Source organism: Schistocerca piceifrons, chromosome X (assembly GCF_021461385.2).
Source record: "Schistocerca piceifrons isolate TAMUIC-IGC-003096 chromosome X, iqSchPice1.1, whole genome shotgun sequence".
Lineage (NCBI taxonomy): Eukaryota > Metazoa > Arthropoda > Insecta > Orthoptera > Acrididae > Schistocerca > Schistocerca piceifrons.
This window is the reverse complement of record NC_060149.1, coordinates 462,890,402-462,906,073: the sequence shown is the minus strand read 5'-3', so window position 1 is coordinate 462,906,073 and position 15,672 is coordinate 462,890,402. Positions and strand designations below refer to the sequence as shown.

Here is a 15,672-nt window from a genome sequence, read left to right as displayed (position 1 = left end):
ACACTAAGTTTTAGAGAGTGGTAGGTATGCTTGTAAGTGCTTGTGGATGTGCTGGGTTGGGATGGATTCAGGTATGTTGCTAAAGATGGAGCTAAGGCTAATTCGTTGATAAGATGAGGTTTCACTAGCACATTTATTAAATTTGAGGAACAAGATTATCTTGGAGACCATCTTCAGCTTCGTATAGAATCCAGTGTATAGGATGACACTGCACGGTGTTGCTGCGTACTGTAGCAAGGAGAAAAGACTTTCCTTAAGTTGGCAGTAGGTAATGGAGTTATGCCAGGTACTGCATTGCATTTTTGGAGAGGACTGTTTTACTGTTTTGTGCTGTAATCAGTGTTTTTGATTTGGTTTGTGGTATTTTGTTAAAGTATTGAAAGTTGAGAGTGGGGAGTTGTGTGGTTGTATATGTACACCAGTGGACAGGCCATGGAGTGGTTGAAGTTTGGATCTCTAGGAACAGTGAGGATATGATGAAGTATGAGCTAAAGAGCTTAGCTTTACTAGAAGTTGTCTGGTAATGGGCATTTGTTGTGGGGGATAGGATAATATGGTGAATGATCTGAACTAGTGAGGGGGTGGATTGCTTTCCAATACTTTGTTGAGTTTACAAGTAGTATGGTATTGAATTTTGTACATGTCTGTTCCCAGTTCTTGAATTTCTTTGCCTGAAGGGGTTTTTGGATGTACACCAAACAGCAAAAAATTATGACCACTGCCCACCATGATGTTGGATGCTGCCTGGTGGCATTGCAGTCATGTGACATGGTAACAAAAGTATCCAAGCAGAGCAGACACAGACGGGGGACACCCTAGCATCGATATGGGCTGCAAATGGGGAAATCCGTTGAGATAAATGACTTTGACAAAGGGTAGATTATTATTACGCAGAGTCTGTGCACTAGTATCTTGAAAATGGTTATGCTGGTTGAATGTTCACATGCTAATGTCATGAGTTCTACGGAAAGAGGTAAGTGGTAAAACTACCACTATGCACTACATGGTTGGATATCCATGGCTCCACACAGAACGTGGGGTTTTGAGACTTTTCTGCTATGTAAAGTAGTATAGATGATGATCTGTGGCATCTCTGCTGTAAGAGCACAATGCTGGTGCACATACAGGTGTTTCAGAGCACACCGTTCATCGCACATTGTTGAACATTGAGCTCCACAGCAGACCACCCCTATATGTTTACATGTTGATCCAACCACATCATCAATTATGATTGCAGTGTGAATGAGACCACTGGGCTTCAACCATCAATTAATGGAAATGTTTTGACACTTCTGGTGAATTACATTATTGCTTCACTAGGTCTATGGTCATCTCCACAAACGCTGCCATCGAGGTGAATGACAGCTCGAAATGTGCAGTACGCCACGGATGCAGGCTGGTGGGAACAGTGTTATGCTATGGGGGACATTCTCCTGCACTTGCATGGGGGCTGTGTTAATAATTAAAGACATGCTGACAGCTGTGAACCATCTGTATCTCTTCATGCTTGATGTCTTCCCCGAAGGTGATGTCACCTTTCAGCAGCATTACTGTCTGTGACTTGGAGACAGAACATGGTACAGTTGTTTGAGGAGCATTATGCAGAATGCATGTTGTTGCCTCAGCCACAAAATTCCCCTCATGTAAATCCTATGGAAGCCATCTGGGTCGCTATCAGGGGCCATCACCGCATTTGCAAATCAGCAGCCCATTATTTACGCAAATTACATGACCCGTGCATAGACATCTGATGCCACATACCTCCAAAAAGCTACTGACAAATAGTCAGATCCCTGATATACAGACTCAGTGATGTATTTTGTTCCAGGTGCAGACAAACAAGCTATTAAGCAGGTGGTCATAATGTTTAGACTCATCAGTGTACATCTGTAGTTTTTGGTGGTATGTGAGGGGCTGTGGCTCTGTGCAAAACTATTTAAAGTACCATCAACCTGTCTAGAGTTGACTGGTTTTTTCGTAGTTTTTATGCTACTTCACAGATAAAGTTATCTGCGTTTTCACTGAAAATAGTATCCTTTAGCTCACAACTAATGGATTTTTTCCTGTTATTTTCTTTTAATCAATGTCCTGGCCACAAGGGAAAACATATTTTAAGCACCAGTCAACTCAACTCAGCACTCATTGTTAAGTTGACCAGCATATTAAACGTACACATAATGAATTCTCACACATAATCCTGCTGGTATCAGCCTCGCTATTGGATTATTTTGTTATTTATTTGTATTTTTTTTTTTAATAGAATTTTAGGATCAGAAGATGTGAACTTAATACATTTTGTTTAGTGCATACATCATACAGATTCATGTTCATGAAACTGATAGAAAATATTTAAGTAATTCCCAGATGTAAAGTTATGTCAACCTACACACAGTATTATCTCAATTATTAATGAGCTAATTAACACAATAGGCCTGAAAAATATAGGAAGTATGGTTTACATCTGTGTAAGTTCCTAATTAATATCATAGCCCTGGAAATTTTAAAAGTCCCCTATTCCTTTGGAAACAGGAACACTTAGTTTTCTTTCTGTTTGATCATAGACAATAAGCCAACATCTCCTGTCTTAGTATATTTGAATTGGAATCTGTCACAATTGGTAATGAAATTAATTTCAAGTTCTTCCCCAGGTACCATTTCCTCAAAGCAAGAAACATAAAATATAGTTTTGTTGATTGTAAACTTCACTATAAGCAAACCCCTTGGTTTAGGTTCATCAAAGTTTCATTATTGTTATCTTTCTCTTCAAACCATTCACCCGATAAATTTTTAGTGAACTATTGTATACCTTCATCACTGTCACTGGGATCCTGGGACCCTGACTGTTTTCTTTTAATGTTGGGTTTCATGGCTTCTCTTTTCCTTTGTTTCTCAGTTGGCACAGGATGAGAGATTTCTTCATTTGGTTGAGATATTTTGTCTGCAGTATTGGTGCTGGCAACACTTTTTGCTGGCTCAATTTCTATTTTCCTTTTCTTAACACCTGGTGATTTTCCACATCTCATACCCTGGAGCACTTTTATGGCTGTTTCTCGCACCAGAACTAGTGTGCCTTGACCTTCTGGAGACTCTGTCATACCAGATTGTGATGATGATAGTTTATTAAAGACTTTTTGTGGCCATGAGAAATTCTGCAGGCCCAGAATCCAGACTTTAAGTTGTTAGTTGTATTAGGATTGATGGTCTCCATCAACTCACTATGGACAGCAGGGAAATTGTCCTTGGTAATTGAAGTCAGTTGCCTGTCTGCTTTTTGGTGCCATTTTGTCAAGACTGATGTCCATTTCATTTTAATAGGTCTGTAAAAGGCCACATCTATAGGTTGTAGCAAATTGGCTGGAGACAGATGAATTTAATTCTGTGCCCCTTACACATTTTCAGCACATGTGATGAAAAATGGGAAGACAGATTGTCACCCAGCCCTGCTTTAACTACCCCTTATTTCCTGGTCCAAGGTTTTACGACAGTCTGGAATCAATTTTTGAATGTCACACCCTGAAACCATCAAAACTTCAACCTGTTCCTGAAGGTACTCCATGAGTCTAAGTATCCCCTATATGTTCAGATTTATAGATGACATATGCAGGCATGGGTATGCCATTGGCTGTACCAGCTAAGATCCCACTGGTTGCTGATTTAGAAGAATACATTATTCTTTCCATATAATTGATTCCTCATTTGAAAATACACTCTTTTCCAACAAGTTTATCAGCTAGATTGGTCTCATCATAATGTAGAATGTTAGAAGGTCTGATGCCCTCTAGTGTCTTTTCAAGGTTTATCAATATCAGTCGGAAACATAAATAATAAAAAATAATAATTTTGATCAGAGAAAATATGAATTTCATCATGAAACAGAAAACAACATAAAATCAGTTGAGTCACTAAGTGTTTAAGACTACAGCATCTTTGCTCTATTAGCAGGGATGTTTATTGATGCTGTTGTTGACAGCATGGCATTTCAGTGAATTAAACCATCCAGCCACTCTTTTCCAGGGATATTGTTTCTAAATACTTTTGCATTCCATCAACTTCTTTCATGATAATGTTTTGCTAAAACCCAAAGATCAAATTTAAAATTGGCCATTCCCACTCTGAAACAGTAATTGGATGTCCTGTAATGATTTTTTCTTCCTCTACATTAAATACACTCACTTTTCCATGTTTTCCCATATGTCTTCCCATCATATTGTCTCCCAAGGTAATTCATGGAATTCCATACTCCTTTGCAACATTTGTGATTGGTAATGTATTTCACTTTATATCTTCAGTTGCTTTAGCAACATCTAGATTTTTATAAGACATGTCTGCTGCAATACAGAGAAGACAGACAATGAAAATAAGAAATCACAGCAAGACAACATTAGTTTTTGTGGCAAAATGAAATAATCTTGTAATTAGTGCAGCTGTTCTACCTTGTGAGATGCCTGGTTGACTCTGTACTAGAAAACTCTTTCAGCTTGAGACATGTTTCAGTAACATGGAAAAAATATTTTTATTGTAATATTTTGTTAAGCTAAAAATCATGATTATAGATATATGATTATTCTGTATTTCAGTACACCTTAAAAGGGGTAAATTGAGAAAAATTAGGCACAATATTTGTTTCACTCATGCTATTTTTGCTATTATAACAATGAGTTACAAATCATTAAGGACACACAATATGTTCCGCACCACCTTATGAGGTCAAAGGGAAGATACTAGTCAGCTAGAAGCTGGCAGTAGTGTCTAGTAGCTAATTGTGTTGACATTATCAAGTTAATGTAGAAAGTGTAGACAGTGGTCAAATTCCGACTCCAAGTCATTCTAAATGGTTCTACACTAGTGCATAGGACAATTATCACAAATGTTAAGCTATGCAGTTATTATATTATCAATAATAACATAAAAACAGTTTGACTAACAATTGGCTAACTACCCTAAAAGGATATAAATGATAGTTTTTCTTCTATATTTTGGCAGTTATGGCATGTACAATGATTTACAAAAGCTTGCTAAGAAATTTTTAGAAGCTCAAATTTCCTAATTGGAAATTTTCATAATCTGCCATGTTGTTTGTTGTTGTTGTTGTGGTTTTCAGTCCTGAGACTGGTTTGATGCAGCTCTCCATGCTACTCTATCCTGTACAAGCTTCTTCATCTCCCAGTACTTACTGCAACCTTCAACCTTCTGAATCTGCTTAGTGTATTCATCTCTTGGTCTCCCTCTATGATTTTTACTCTCCACACTGCCCTCCAATACTAAATTGGTGATCCCTTGATGCCTCAGAACATGTCCTACCAATCGGTCCCTTCTTCTTGTCAAGTTGTGCCACAAACTCCTCTTCTCCCCAAATCTATTCAATACCTCCTCATTAGTTATGTGATCGACCCATCTAATCTTCAGCATTCTTCTGTACACCACATTTCGAAAGCTTCTATTCTCTTCTTGTCCAAACTAGTTATCATCCATGTTTCACTTCCATACACAACTACACTCCATACAAATACTTTCAAAAACAGCCTCCTGACACTTAAATCTATACTCATTGTTAACAAATTTCTCTTCTTCAGAAATGCTTTCCTTGCCATTGCCAGTCTACATTTTATATCCTCTCTACTTTGACCATCATCAGTTATTTTGCTCCCCAAAGAGCAAAACTCATCTACCACTTTAAGTGTCTCATTTCCTAATCTAATTCCCTCACCATCACCCGACTCAATTCGACTACATTCCATTTTCCTCGTTTTGCTTTTGTTGATGTTTATCTTATATCTTCCATTCAAGACACTGTCCATTCCATTCAACTTCTCTTCCAAGTCCTTTGCTCTCTCTGACAGAACTACAATGTCATCAGCGAACCTAGAAGTTTTTATTTCTTCTCCACGGATTTTAATACCTACTTTGAATTTTTCTTTTGTTTCCTTTACAGCTTGCTCAATATACAGATTGAACAACATCGGGGAGAGGCTACAACCCTGTCTCACACCCTTCCCAACCACTGCTTCCCTTTCATGCCTCTTGACTCTTATAACTGCCACCTGGTTTCTGTACAAATTGTAAATAGCCTTTCACTCCCTGTATTTTACCCCTGCCACCTTTAGAATTTGAAAGAGAGTATTCCAGTCAACATAGTCAAAAGCTTTCTCTAAGTCTACAAATGCTAGAAATGTAGGTTTGCCTTTCCTTAATCTATTTTCTAAGATAAGTTGTAGGGTCAGTATGCCTCATGTGTTCCAACATTTCTACGGAATCCAAACTGATCTTCCCCGAGGTCAGCTTCGACCAGTTTTTCCTTTCATCTGTAAAGAATTCGTGTTAGTATTTTGCAGCTGTGATTTATTAAACTGATAGTTTGGTAATTTTCACACCTGTCAACACCTGCTTTCTTTGGGATTGGAATTATTATATTCTTCTTGAAGTCTGAGGGTATTTCGCCTGTCTCATACATCTTGCTCACCAGATGGTAGAGTTTTGTCAGGACTGGCTCTCCCAAGGCAGTCAGTAGTTCCAATGGAATGTTGTCTACTCCCGGGGCCTTGTTTCAACTCAGGTCTTTCAGTGCTCTGTCAAACTCTTTATGCAGTATTGTATCTCCCTTTTCATCTTCATCTACATCCTCTTCCATTTCCATAATATTGTCCTGTACATAACACTTGTATAGACCCTCTGTCATATTAGTCTAATAAAATTACATATTTTTGAAATCTGAAGAAACTAGGGCTACAATATGATATCACTGAATTTCAGAAAGAATTCCATTCCACATATTTGAGGTAAAAATAAGTTACAAAAACTGCCACATTATTAAAATAATAAACATCTTCAGTCAGAACAAATTTTAATACACTGGTCATCAGCAGCACAGCTGAAACATATAACATTCTGATGAGAATGCTTCTTACAGACACTGTTTTCACAACTGTTGCACAATTTCTGTATCATCCACATACATGACATATTCCAGGGTTAGGTTCACCAAGAACTAGCCCCCCTTTTCTGTATCGTTCTAGAAATATTTGTATACTTTCGGAAGTTTTGTTAGTTTCTCTCTTTGTTCTAAATGAGTATTCACATGGCTATGCTAGACTTTTCTGTAAAAACTATCACCCATCTTCCTTATCTGGTTTGTTGGGGCTAAAGATGATGTTTGCTGGCCGCTGTGGCTGAGCGGTTCTAGGTGCTTCAGTCCGGAACTGCACTGCTGCTATGGTCACCGGTTCAAATCCTGCCTCAGGCATGGATGTATGTGATGTCCTTAGGTTAGTTAGGTTTAAGTAGTTCTAAGTCTAGGGGACTGATGACCTCAGGTGTTAAGTTCCATAGTGCTGAAAGCCATTTGAACCAGTTTTTCATTATTTTCGAATTAAGTCCTCCAATATCAAGATGTTGGTAAAATAATGTGACAGAGATCATTTGGTTATTCTGGATGTCATAGTTGATGCACACATCTGATCCTCAGTATCCACCCCTTATTTGGTTCTGTTGTAGTCTGCTGATTTCCCTCTTTTGAAGCCATTTTCATTTCTACCATGAATTGTGTAGAGAATGATCACAGTGCCATTTTTTTCCAGTGGCAGTCAAAGACAAGAAGAAATCAACATTGAGTACTGTTTTGATTTCTCTTGCATTACTATTCTGAAGTTCAAGTGGGTTTTTCTTCCTATTTTTTTCAAAGTGGTGATGGTGGTCAACATTTACATAGCAGATTCTGAGCTATACTATAAGTGGTGTGATTGTTATGGGTCATAACATTCCTATCCATGGCCTCTACGGGAGTTATCAGTCTTTTCACAACATCTTCACGCTTATTTGACTTTGTTTGTCAAAGTACACTTTGATATGTAGGGTATGAAATGTCCTTGTGTTGCTAAGGGTATATATTTTGACACCATGCTTTGCAGGTTTACTTGGAAAGTACTTTACAAATCAACAACAGCCACTAAAACCCTGCAACATTTCATCAACTGTAAGAAAACTACTGACATTACAGTAAATAATGCAGTTATCTGCAAATATTTCATGAAACTCAGGAAAAGATGCCAAATTATCTGTAGATTTCATTCAATTGTTGTTTCTGTATTGTCAAATGCAATAGCTCTAAGAAGAAAATGGAAACATTTGTTACTGAAAAGTGATTATAAGACAGTCATACCAGAGCCAGTGCATGCCAACATTTCACTGTAGTTTTCATGATTTTCTTTCTTTGTGCCAGTTAAGAACAATACCCAAGAAGGAGCATGAATTTCTTCTGCTGTAATATCTTCAAACCTTGAGTGCAAGAATAGTTTGTATTGCTACATCTTTTCCCAATAATCTGTTGCTATGAGCCACAACGTCTTCTACTATGCTTTCAGTGACAAACAGATAAAATGAAATTAAATGTGTAAGTGCATTTATGGCAGTCCCTTTTGGCTCAGTTAAAATTCTGATAAAATTTTTAGCATTTACTTTTCCTGCAATTAGAGGCTGACTGATCCAAATACTTTCATTGCTTTTTCCAGTATGAAAAGTGTAATTAACTGTTATAAAATCTTGTGAGGCAGTTTTCTAACTACCATCTTCGATCTGCAACTGTTGAGATACAATAATGTAATTCTCAATTTCAATAATTTCCTCTTCCTTATCAAAATCATTGTCAGATTCATCACACATCAGCTCACCGTCTGAAATTTCTGGCTATTATTCATAGGATCTTTTCAGGATCGCTTACAATGTAGCTTTCATTGGAAATAAATATACTCATGAAATCCAGAACACAACTGTAAATAAAAAAAAATATTGAGAGTATTTGAAACAAATTGTAAGCATATAAAGTTGAAGAAATACTTACATGATTAGGTGCATGGTGGAAATTACAATACAGAGGCTGAACTGAAGTTAAAAATTATGTTGTAACTAAACAATGACCAGGTCAGGCTTCAAATGAGGCCACATGCATACACTCCATCTAAGATGAAGACTGAATATTAGAGTCCATGGAAATCATCTGCCAGTGGACACTCAGAAAGCTAAAATTTGCAGTTTATATGCTGTAGTACTTGAGTATTAAAGAAAATGTTTACAGATGAACTTTTCACACTATTGTTATCAGCAGTCTTTAAAATATACACTGAACAGCAAAATTTTGAAAAGTACAGCTTGGATTAGAATGTGAAGATTTCACATATACTTGGTATATTTATTACATATATAAAAGAGAGAAGAAACAAAAAGGAGTATTATTTAGGCAAGGAGTGGCATTATAGCAAGCAGAACTATTCCATTTTTTATAATTTTGCATGGGAATCCATCCACAAAGTTGATAGGGAGCTGCAAATGCTGCTAATAGTGGTTTGTCATGTTCCCAAAACAAGGCTGAAAATGAAATTGTATGTGATTTAAATTTACCAGATGTTAAAAAACCAGTCTGCATAAAATGCATGAATTATGCTTTGGTGATTCTGGAAGCAGTGGAGAAAGGAACATTTGCTGCATATTTTATTTTTAATATTGAGGGACATTGCACATTATTGGAAGGATTAACCCGAATAACCTTTGAACAATGGGTACAAGGAAGCCTTCATGTGTAATACAACATCTACCTGACAGGTTGAAAGTTAATGTGTGTAATGCCTGTACAAAAATTGTATGGTCCATTTTGCTTCATTGAGCTAAGTGTTTCAACAAATATTTACCTGCACATAGTTGAGTAATAGTTGAGGCCACAGCATGATGCACATTCCACAGACTATATCTTTGAGTAAGACAGAACAAGTCAACATCTTACAAACTATTGGACTGGTCATACTGGACGTGATGACACTGTGTTTTACTCATGTCTACCCATACCTCTTTAGCTGTTGCCTGTAGATTCCTTTTTATGAACTTATGTGAAAGACCTAGGGCATGTGCGATATTGCCAAAAACAATTCCAGATCTCAACATGCACATCTCTAAAGCATTTTCATTGGCAATGCCATATTTTCTTCAGAATGTATGGCATGAAATGAGTTATCACTTAGATGCTGACTCCTAACCAAATTTTGAACTTGGTTTTACATGTTCTGTTATTCTTAACAGTGTACCCATACACATTAAATAATTATAGCTGATTTTATTCACTATATTAATTTTGAGTTGCCTAGTACTTTGTTCAGTAACATAGCTAGTGATTCTTCTTTATTGTATGCCTGTCTGTTCTTCAGTACCTGTTTATGTGGCAAGTAGTAGAAAGGTACCAGCAGGATGGATGAGAGAAGCAAGAGCATATCACCAGTACTTAATGAAACTGGCCTGACAATGCCCAAAAACTTCCCATAGTTCACACATACAGAGAAATATTCTTTTTTTTCACTCTAATAAGTCACAGTTATTTGAAAATTAATTCTAATCAGCATAGCCTACAAAAATGTCTTAGGTATGCATGTTATAGAGTTTCATTCTGCATTTTTTTTGTAACATTACATAATGCAGTACTGTTTCAGAGGCAGATTCCAAAACAGCACGGGTTCTTATGTCAATGGTGGTACCTGGACACCTAATATTCACTTTTGCCATCAATTATATGCAGACAGGCAAATTATACCCCAGTATACCCTTCCTCTTATTGTACATCTCTGCAGCTGTTGTGCAGGTATAGACATCATATAAGAAACTGACACATTACTTGTTCAGCTGTACTAAGAGCTGTAAAACTTTTTATTTTCCTGTGTTATTCAATAAACTCTGTTGCAGGTGGGGCTGCTGCTTTACCTTGCATATGTGTTAACATATTTTTTCTGGAGCAGAATGGTAGATCCTGATAATGCAACTATACCATATCTAACATCACTTGGGGATGTGTTAGGAATAATTTTACTAGGAGCGACATTTGAGTTTCTTTCTTTATGTGGTGTGCATCTGGAACATAATAAAAAAGAATAAACACTCATGCCTTCAAAATAAAGATACAGTGACATTATTTTTTTAAAAGTTGTATAATATGTGTTCATAATAGAGCAATAAATTCATATACTGTATCTTTCTCTGTAATTTCTATGTGCCTTTCACTTCAGCAACATACCCAGCCATTGTACTGAAGACTTTGTAATGGTGAAGAAATTGCTATATCAGTTCACACATGTTAATTAATAGGTATAAAGAGAAAACACAAATTAAAGACAGGGAAAAAGTATGTGTTTTGGTTAAAAAACTTCCATGTTATTATAGAGGAAGCAAGTTGAAAGTCATGAGAATCTATTAGGAAAATACATGTGTTACTGAAAATATTTTCCCGTGTAGGAGCATTTCCTCCATATAAAGAACTGTACAGTCCCATATTTTATGGTCATTTGTAGACTACTAACTAACCTGATGAACATCACTTCAGTTACCAGAAGTGTTGTTAAAATAAAACACACATCTGATTTTGAAGATATATTTTTCACAGGTTCAGGTTTCCTTCATTTTAATGTTCTGAGAGGAAGAATATGTGCAGAGAGATCAGTCTGTTTCTGAGATAAGTGTGACATAATGGCTCACACCTCATAGGTAACATGTTAGCATATCATTCCTTCAGGTCTCTTGCCAGTATCAGAATAAATGCATGTACAGGGTGAGTCACTAACTATTGCCACCTAGAAGAACTCCAAAAGTATGACAGTAGCTGAAAAGTTTGTGGGACAAATGCTGCATGGGACAATGGGGGTCATAATATGACATTGGTTTTTTGTTGATAGGAAAGGTCACTTCACAGATGTGAAGGTCAATTTTGTTTTTTTTAAATGGGATACTATAGTTTTGTACTTATTTTCTGATAGAGGCTATCGAGACAAATCAAATTATGTGTAACATTAAGGTCTTTGAAGGTCAGTGAAGGTCACAAAGTTGACATGAATATCCATTTATAGAAGGTGTTTGAAGTGAGGACCATTGGTATCTATTCAGTGCTGTAATCTTCTTATCACGGATTGAGTGGAATTCCTTATCACTTCAGCACTTATTGAAACACGTGCTCTGACAATTTCCTTTCGTATATCGTGCAAATAGTAAATATCCATTTAACGTACCACTGATGTGTAAACACCATTCGACAGTTTCGCAATACAATACTAATAGGAACAGTAAGAATAGTATCATCGAATCAAGCGAATGTGAATTATGCATTCCTTTGAAGAACAAGTTGATATACTTCTCATTTACAGAGAATACCAATGAAATTCAGTGAGAGCTAGAGACTTATACACTTAAATATATCCTGAACATACTCACCCTACATGTTGTATATTTAAATATTTGTATGATAAATTGAGAACAACTGGATCTTTAACACATTGGAAATATATCTGGCAAAGGAAAGTTACTAATGAGGGAATGCAAAATTGGTACTCTTGCCAATGTGGTTCGAGATCCTTGTGTTAGTTCACGTCAGATCACAATGGAATCTGGCATGAGCCAGATTAATGTTGTTCATGTTCTGCATCACCATAAATATCATCCTTACCCTATCAGTTTCCACCAAGAATTAACTGATGCAGATTGTATGCATCACATTGAATTCTGCAAATGGGCTCAACTTCAGATTCAGACAGAGGACACATTTATTAATTTGGTTTTCTTTACTGATAAGGCTACAATCATAACTGTGGAAATGTTAATTTGCATAATATGCATTATTGGGCAACTGGAAATCATTGTTGGCTGCGTCAAGTTGCACACCAAAAACTGTGGTTGGTGAACGTATAGTGTGGGATTCTGGAGGACAGACTTATAGGCCCTATTTCATCAAAGGAAATCTTAATGGTAGGAAGTGCACCACATTCCTGCAAGAAACATTAGGTCTGTTATTGGAAGAAAAACCTTTAGGAAGAACGAAGAGAATGTGGTATCAACACAAAGGGTGTGTGGCACATTTTTCGCTGATTGCTAGAAATTAGTTGCAGAGAAAATTTCCAAATCATTGGATTGGATGCAGAGGAGATGTGTCGTGGCTGGCTTGTTCACCAGACTTGACACCTCTGGATTTTTTCTGATGGAGATTCGTAAAAGACATTGTTTATAAAGACGTTCCAACTACACCTGAAGATATGCTAGAGAGAATTGTCACAGCATGTGCTTCGATAAGTACTGAAGTGATAAAGAACACCACTCAGCCTATGATAAGAAGATTATGGCACTGCATTGATATCAATGGTCATCACTTCGAACACCTTCTGTAAATGGATGTTCATGCCACCTTTGTGAACTTTGTACACCTTCAAAGACCTAACTGTTACAGATCTTTGGATTTGTCTCGATAGCCGCTATCAGAAAATAAGAACCAAACTATAGCATCCCATTTAAAAAGAAAATTGAGCTTCATATCTCTGATGTGACCCCACCCAGCAACATAAAACCAAAGTCATATCATGGCCCCTGTTGTCCCATGCAACATTTAACATTTTTCCCACAAACTTTTCAGTTCCTATCATACTTCCTTGGTGGCAATAGTTAGTGACTCACCATATATATATATATATATATATATATATATATATATATATATATATATATATATATATATATATATATATATATATATATAATGGAAGGAAACATTCCACGTGGGAAAAATTATATATAAAAACAAAGATGAGGTGACTTACCGAACAAAAGCGCTGGCAGGTCGATAGACACACAAACAAACACAAACACACACACAAAATTCAAGCTTTCGCAACAAACTGTTGCCTCATCAGGAAAGAGGTAAGGAGAGGGGAAGACGAAAGGAAGTGGGTTTTAAAGGAGAGGGTAAGGAGTCATTCCAATCCCGGGAGCGGAAAGACTTACCTTAGGGGGAAAAAAGGACAGGTATACACTCGCACACACGCACATATCCATCCACACATACAGACACAAGCAGACATATTTAAAGACAAAGAGTTTGGGCAGAGATGTCAGTCGAGGCAGAAGTGTAGAGGCAAAGAAGTTGTTGAAAGACAGGTGAGGTATGAGTGGCGGCAACATGAAATTAGCGGAGATTGAGGCCTGGCGGATGACGAGAAGAGAGGATATACTGAAGGGCAAGTTCCCATCTCCGGAGTTCGGATAGGTTGGTGTTGGTGGGAAGTATCCAGATAACCCGGACGGTGTAACACTGTGCCAAGATGTGCTGGCTGTGCACCAAGGCATGTTTAGCCACAGGGTGATCCTCATTACCAACAAACACTGTCTGCCTGTGTCCATTCATGCGAATGGACAGTTTGTTGCTGGTCATTCCCACATAGAATGCATCACAGTGTAGGCAGGTCAGTTGGTAAATCACGTGGGTGCTTTCACACGTGGCTCTGCCTCTGATCGTGTACACCTTCCGGGTTACAGGACTGGAGTAGGTGGTGGTGGGAGGGTGCATGGGACAGGTTTTGCATCGGGGGCGGTTACAAGGATAGGAGCCAGAGGGTAGGGAAGGTGGTTTGGGGATTTCATAGGGATGAACTAACAGGTTACGGAGGTTAGGTGGACGGCGGAAAGACACTCTTGGCGGAGTGGGGAGGATTTCATGAAGGATGGATCTCATTTCAGGTCACCTCATCTTTGTTTTTATATATATATATATATATGTAGAGAGAGAGAGAGAGAGAGAGAGAGAGAGAGAGAGAGAGAGAGAGAGAGAGAGAGAGAGGGAAACATTCCACGTGGGAAAAATATATCTAAAAACAAAGATGATGTGACTTACCAAACGAAAGCGCTGGCAGGTCGATAGACACACAAACAAACACAAACATACACACAAAATTCTAGCTTTTGCAACCAATGGTTGCTTCGTCAGGAAAGAGGGAAGGAGAGTGAAAGAGGAAAGGATGTGGGTTTTAAGGGAGAGGGTTAGGAATCATTCCAATCCCGGGAGCGGAAAGACTTACCTTAGGGGGAAAAACGGACGGGTATACACTCGCACACAAACACATATCCATCCACACATATACAGACACAAGCAGACATATTCAAAGACAAAGTCAAAAGTGTCTTTGAATATGTCTGCTTGTGTCTGTATATGTGTGGATGGATATGTGTTTGTGTGCAAGTGTATACCCGTCCTTTTTTCCCCCTAAGGTAAGTCTTTCCGCTCCCGGGATTGGAATGACTCCTTACCCTCTCCCTTAAAACCCACATCCTATCGTCTTTCCCTCTCCTTCCCTCTTTCCTGACGAAGCAACCGTTGGTTGCGAAAGCTAGAATTTTGTGTGTATGTTTGTGTGTCTATCGACCTGCCAGCGCTTTCGTTTGGTAAGTCACATCATCTTTGTTTTTTTAATATATATATATATATATATATATATATATATATATATATATATATATATATATATATATAAAATTAAAAACAAAGATTCCATGACTTACCAAATGGGAAAGTGCTGGTAGATAGGCACAATAAAAAACACACAAACACGCACACAAAATTTCAAGCTTTCGCAACCAACGGTTGCTTCATCAGGAAAGAGGGAAGGAGAGGGAAAGATGAAAGGATGTGGGTTTTAAGGGAGAGGGTAAGGAGTCATTCCAATCCCGGGAGGGGAAAGACTTACCTTAGGGGGAAAAAAGGACAGGTATACACTCACACACACACACCTATCCATCCACACATATACAGACACAAGCAGACATACTTAAACTCAAAGAATTTGGGCAGAGATGTCAGTTGAGGCGGAAGTGCAGAGGCAAAGATGTAGTTGA

At 37.7% G+C, this 15,672-nt stretch overlaps 1 protein-coding gene across 1 annotated transcript in view; it reads left to right on the top strand.

The window, feature by feature from the left end:
• LOC124722427 (solute carrier family 41 member 1-like) overlaps positions 1 to 10,905 on the top strand; it is a 339,469-nt gene extending 328,564 nt beyond the window's left edge. The window contains exons 8-9 of the mRNA XM_047247591.1: positions 10,467 to 10,615; positions 10,717 to 10,905. Coding sequence (XP_047103547.1) covers positions 10,467 to 10,615; positions 10,717 to 10,905 — 338 coding nt within the window. The remainder of the gene's footprint in view (positions 1 to 10,466; positions 10,616 to 10,716) is intronic.
• Positions 10,906 to 15,672: the final 4,767 nt, after the last annotated feature.